At 39.9% G+C, this 6,535-nt stretch overlaps 1 protein-coding gene across 1 annotated transcript; it reads right to left on the bottom strand.

Annotated features, from left to right (window-relative positions):
• Positions 1-3,940: 3,940 nt before the first annotated feature.
• Positions 3,941-5,392, bottom strand: LOC137939447 (protein WUSCHEL-like). Its single transcript, XM_068784713.1, has 3 exons — positions 5,026-5,392; positions 4,797-4,876; positions 3,941-4,270 (listed from the first exon to the last, which is right to left on the bottom strand). Exons 1-3 carry the CDS (start codon positions 5,390-5,392, stop codon positions 3,941-3,943), a joined length of 777 nt encoding a protein of 258 aa, XP_068640814.1.
• Between the last annotated feature and the right edge of the window lie 1,143 nt (positions 5,393-6,535).

The raw sequence follows: 6,535 nt of genomic DNA on the forward strand, positions 1-6,535 counted from the left end.
TTGTTGACACCCTTATGGAAACAAATACAAAACTATGCCCTAGCTCGGGAGAAGAAGTTGATGTGGGCAAGTATTATAGGCTAGTTGGCAAACTTATCTATTTCACTGTGATTAGACCAGAAATTTATTTTGCACTCAGTCAGTATATGCATAAGCGTTAGATGTCTCATTGGCTGGCATAAGAGAAGATTCTCAGGTACTTGAAAAAGGCACCAGGTTATGGGTTCTTATATAAGTGTCATGGTCATTTTAATATCGAAAGCTTGGTTGATGGATTAAAACTCTTCTAGCATAGTTGAGATTCCACAAAGAAGGCCCTATGGAACTCTATTATGACAATCAAGCAGCAGTCCACATTGCCTCCAACCCAGTTTTTTCTTGAGAGAACCAAGCATATCGAGGTAGACTGTCACTTTGTGAGAGAAAAGTTGCAAGTAGGAATCATAAGTCTTAAATATGTCTCAACTCATAGGCAACTTGCTGATATATCACAAAGTCAGCCAACTCCAAAATTCTCTCCACTGCATTTACCAAGTTGGTGATATACATTGTTTGTTCATTACCAGTTTGAGGGGGAGTGTTGAAAGACGACAAATTCAGGTGTCATTATTGAAAATATCTTATTTTTTTAATATTTTCATCACTCTTTATAGGGTGAAGGGTATACTTATAATTAATGTACTCTTAACATCTATAATATAAAGGCTAAGGGGGAGGGTTTGGATATCTTCCACAACCCTATTTATTTCCCTTGCTTCTCTCCTCCACGTGACCACTTCTCTCCTTTTGTCTCTTAGTCGTCCTTCCTTCTCTCCTCCTCTTCTACTCTTCTCCTCTTATCTTTTCCTTCTTCCTTCTTCTCCCCAACCCTTTTAAGTTGAAGATCTTAATAGTATGAAATCCTGAAATCAACACAAACAATTAATAGGAAACCCTAAAAAAATCAAAGGTAGTGGCTAGAGTAGAATACCTTGGTGATATGTCAGAGACTTCTGAAATTTGGCTGACTGGGGTTGAGACAAAAAATTTAGGGCTTCATGATACAAAGAGGACGGTAGCAATAGGATGAGAATGAATTGAATTTTTAGCATTCAAGAGAGGGGCAACAAGAGTAGGAAGAGAAACCGAGTGAAAAAGTGGGAAATCAAAGAAAGAGAAGTTGAGGTATTGGTTGGGGAAAAAAGAGACCGCAGTTGAGAGAAATAGAAATGAAGAGAGGGTGGGTGATAAGAGGAAGAGATGGCGGTTAAGAGGCTGAGTGAGTGGTGACCGACGACAACAGAGGGACCAAGGCAAGAGAAAAAAAAGAGAGAGGGGCAGGGAGCCGAGGAGCAAATTGAGAGGCTAGGGTGAGAGAGTGATGAGTAAAAAGTGCAGTCATTGGGTCAGGGGGAGAGATTTGACTTTCACTCATTTCACGTGGGAGCGAGTGAAAATTAAATACCAATGTAATTCACTTTCTCTTTTAGAACACACTAACATGCCAATTAGAATAATTTTTAGTTAGAATCTGTGTTTACATTAAAAATAACAAAAAAATATAAGAATAATAAATAAGGGTCAGGCAAGAGATAAGTTATTACAATATATTATTTTAATATTTTTACTTTATTTTTTAGTTTCCTATTGGAGCAGTTCTAACTTACTTCAATATTTTTTTTAACATTTCTTAAAAGTGAGAGGAATAAAAGAAATCAAGCAGTTCACTTGTAGTCCTTAAAAATGTCAGAAATACAAGAAAATTTTTTCCTACACAATTTTTTGTCAAGCATTTTCTATACTCTCTTGTAAGCACAAATACACTCAAACATTTATAATTTTTACAAAAACAAAAAACACGTTTATGAATTGGGGAGATTGGCCACAATCGATCGTGTAGACCAGTGGCGCTTGGCCAGAAGGCTAATAAACGTCGTTGTGTGCTCACCTTGCGCGACAGTCGATGCCCCTCATGTCGTCGTAAAGCGTAAGATCTAGTGCCAGCTACCATTCTGACAGGTTTGCCAGCGTCAACGTCATTTAGGAAAGCCGACGGCACACCGACGAACCGGAATGGTCGCCAACGCCGGAACTCAATTTGTCGACGTGTCGTCGACGTTCCTAAACGACATTGATGCCAAAACACTTGTTGGAATGGTCACCGGCACCAGCTCTGACGATTTTATGGCGATGCGAGGGCCATCGACTGTCGCCTGCGGTGAGAGCACAACTACGCTTATCAGTCTTCTGGCAGAGCGCCGCTAGTCTGCACGATCGGTAGTGGCCGCCGCTCGACATTCCCGACGACTCTCCAACCAGAAAAACATAATTAGTCGTAAAAATGATGCTCCCTAACAGAAACAGAGAGCACCCCAAAAGAAACAGAGAGCAAAAACTTAATGGCTCAAATAGAACCGACACGCAGGAGAAGAGGTACTGGCTCTAATACCAACTATAAGCTAACATGAATTTCTAATTATCCGCATGAAATTTATTGAATAAAATGTAAACTGAAGCCTGAAATCTTACCTCCCTCCATACGATCAGATTTTGTAGAGAGCACTGTCGTTCTTTGCTTATGTTTGGTGCTTCCGCTCTTTGATCACTCTCAGCAATGGTGTAAATTGAAGGGTTGAGTCAGTGAACGAGATTGGGGACCAAACACGTTATTTATAAGCCAAAACTTCCATCAAGTTTATCGGCTTCCTGTAACTGCCGATGGGAGAGACGATCATAACTTCCGAAACAGAAGTTGCTTCACGTTCTCCATGATAGAAGTTGGACCAACCACTACTTTCGAAACGGAAAGGAAGCAACAGTTAACAAAAGAGGGCCAAGAACACATCTTATTAGAGCTAACTTTAGAGAGAAAATGTACTATAAGTGATTGCTCAACCAATTGACTAAACAAACTAAAAAAAAAAGACGAATGCCTTATGAAGATCGTTCAACTGGACCATAGCCATCTGAATAGCTCATTCTAGAAACTTTGTAGGTGAAGATTTCAAAGCTTCAATTTGACTAATGTTGATTATCAAAATTTGCAAGTGATCTACCATTGCAATTAACAACAACTCAAAGTTTTGATTTAAATAATTTTAAATATTTTTATAATTTGATTTGGTCTTTTTTTTTTTTGCAAATGGACAAAGAGTTGTCCGATTTTCAATTTCAAGAGAGAGAAAAACCTGAAAATCCATCGATTATGCTTAGTATTTTTTATGCTGAACTTAGTAGCTCTTATTTTGAAACGAATTGATTTGAGTTTAACATAAATTTTCATTGAGAGTCTTTTTAACTAGACTCTTAATTGAGGCCCTCCATGGCTTTTCAAAAACATTGATTATTAAGTTTTAAAATCTCATCGTGCTTATACTTTGAAACCATCTTTGAGATTGAATTTGAGTTGCTTATATTTTTGTGTTTTAATTATTTTAATATTTGCCTACTAACAGGCTTTTTGTGCTATAATTGTAAAGCAAAGAAAACATTCCTGTGGATCTACTTGCTTGTATCATGTTGTTGTTGACCATAAATCTTTGTTCGTGCGGGTTTTTTTAGTAATTTAGACGTTTATGGTTTCCTATTATAGATGTTATTTAGTAGTTAAATATTGTGAATTAACTTTGAAGTGCAAAGACCTTGGAAGTTAACTAAAAATCCGTGAGGATAGTGAACTACTATAAATCTGGCACATACGCCTGAAAATTTTGAATAAAAGATTAATTTTTTATTTAAAAAAATTATTTCTTCTCAGTAAATGCACACCTTAAAACACATCAACTAATAATAAAAAAGGTTTTTTTTGGCTATTATATAATGATAATTCTATTTAACGTTTTGTATGACCACGCACGTGTCAAGCGCTTAAAAGACCCTGAGGTAGACCTCAACAAGACAAGAACCATTACAAAACCTTGATCCACCGATCAGAATCCAAAGTACAGAACCAAAAACAATCTCACGTGAGAGGACGTGGATTTGTGGGCCCACCCAGGCTAAGCCCCAGCGACGTGGAACAGTTTCCCGCCTCCTCTCCCTCGTTCGTGAACAAGCCATGGAAGTACCCCTCAGACTTCCCACCGCAGAAGACGCCGGCGCTCACACTCTTCTCTTCTCTATGCATGGGAAAGAGCTGAAGCGTTTCGATGTCGGGCGTCTCTTCTCTCCTCCTGCTCCCCGTAAAATTTCTTGTTTCCCAACTGTCGGAAGCCGGAGAAGATTCGAGATCGACGCAGCCGTAGTGGTTACCCAAGTTTACGTCTCCGCCCGCACCAGAGATCGAACAGCCCTGAAGAAAAAGAAAAAGACTTAAAACAAATATCTGAGATTTAATTAGTTTGCAGAATTCTCTTCTGACAGAAGTACAGATGATGTAACTTGCAAGGGAGATGGAGATTCTTCTGAATGATGTGAAAGATTGTCATTCTGCTTTTCTTCTTTAGTTTGAGAGGAGATGGAGGCATGTCTGGTATGATAGAATGAAAAAGGATAGGTGGGAGAATGGATAAACTACAAAGCCACACGGAAAAGGAAGATCGAGATTCCTTGAGCAGTTTTTAAGGATCCTGGCTTGTTCTTTTCTACCGAGAGAATGTCAGGTTGATACCGTAAAGATCATTAAACGTTTTGAGTAGTTCACTGACTATGAGTCTCTGCTGTATTTCTCACCTAAACTTTTAGGAAACATTTTAATGTAGTAAATCTAGATCGTTTAGGGACATAGATTCGTCAGTTGCTGTATTTGGGATTTCTGTAAAACGGTTGTGCTTAAGAAGTATACTGAAGAGAAAGCTTTCACTAGGTTCATAACTTACTCGGAAGCTCTTCTCCGTGAGTGTGGGCGCCCAGCCAAGCATACCTGGAGAGGAAGACGACGATGAGGAAGTAGGAAAACCTGCAAAATATCAAGACCCAAGAATTAGATTCTATCTGTGTTTCTTCTTAAAGATCCTAAAAGCCAATTAATTAAGCTAAGAAACTCCATGAGTGTTTCCATAAAGATCACAGTTACGAAAAAGACACAGGAAGCATCAGATACTTCACCAGTAGTCACAGTGGAATACTTGTGAACAGAATCCTCTGTTTTCCAGCCGCCCTTCTGCATGGTGATATCAGCCGTTAGCCTTTTCTTCTGCCTCTCCCTAGCTTTGTGATTCTGGAACCAGTAGAAGACGTTCTTCGCTTCGATCTTGCCGTACTGCCTCAATCTGGCCGATATCCTCTGTATCTGTTCGGCACTCGGAGATCTAATCCCGCTGCTGTAGTAAAGATCCTTCAGTATTCTAACCTGGTCTGAAGTAGGAATCCATCTGGTACTAAATTGCCTACACAGGAAGCTGCTTTTGCCACTGCTGCTGCTGTTGCCATCTTCGTGGACCTGGATTCGATCCTGTACATGGTGTTGCTCCATTCAGAGTGAGGTGTAACTCGAACAAGATGAACAAGAGGGCAATGGGATTGGGAGAAACAACAGGAGAGCCTCATGAGAGTAGTATATGAAGGTGACGATCACATGGAGATTATGGAGAGAGAGAGAGAGAGAGAGAGAGAAAATCAGAGGAATATCTGGTAGAGAAGGACTGAAGTTGACAGAGTGAAGCATAAAACAGGGAAGGAGACAAAAAAAGGGATTAGAAAGGGAAGGTTGCAGTGGAATTGCTGCGGCGAAAAGGATTGAAAGAAATGATGATTAATAAGAGAGAGACAGAGAGAGAGAAGTAGAGAAAGTTGACGAAAGAGAGATGCTGAGAAGAAAGAGATGACCTGAATGAATGAATGTGAGAAGATGATGGGCTAATTCTCTCTCAAAGTCTCATCTCATAGGAATGTTTGCTTCCTGTCATTTCCAAATGCTACTCAGGCATCCACCTTTTCACATCGAACCTAGGCTCTCCCTGTTTTTTTTCACCTACAAAATCCTAGCATCTTAATATTGGGCTTAGGATCCAGGGGCAGATTATGAAAACCGGCGGTGTAAAACAGCCATGAGCTGGCTGATCCATGGAGCATCATCAAGAGCTCATCATTCATGCGCTTTCCCACTGCTGCTGCCATAATCATTCAATTCCCTCCCCTCAGAATTTGTTTTTTGCTTCTCCTTACCGTGATCGTGAGCATAATCTTTGTCTTTATAACAGTACGCAGTTGAAAGTCTCATGGGTAATCTTTAAGCGAATCCTTCATAAGAGAGAGACCCAAATGAGCTAATGATCTTCTTAATCTTTGTTTAGCCGATTTTTTTCCTGATTCGCCTCGTTGGTGCAGGACAAACAAGGAGCTGGCAGCGGGCGTCACTGGGTTGCGCGAGACAGAAAGTGTAAACAGAAACAAAGTATGAGATGTCTGACAGTATCAGTTGTCCAAAACTTTTCGATCGTAACTCTGTCAGTAGGATGGAAATCCATTTCTTTTCATTTTTTGGTGTTTACAGACAAAAAGGTGATCACTTATGTTCCAGAAGCCGCCCTTCAATCCGTCCCTCGTCTTAAATTCACCCTGAGGCTCCCTCATTCCCTTTTTCAACTTTCCGCCCTACTCACACCCCTTTTTTCTT

The sequence above is a fragment of the Aristolochia californica genome, unplaced genomic scaffold, assembly GCF_029961685.1.
Source record: "Aristolochia californica isolate CCGP_79_NKW_82.1479 unplaced genomic scaffold, dmAriCali1.0.hap1 SCAF_8, whole genome shotgun sequence".
In the NCBI taxonomy this organism is placed as follows: domain Eukaryota; kingdom Viridiplantae; phylum Streptophyta; class Magnoliopsida; order Piperales; family Aristolochiaceae; genus Aristolochia; species Aristolochia californica.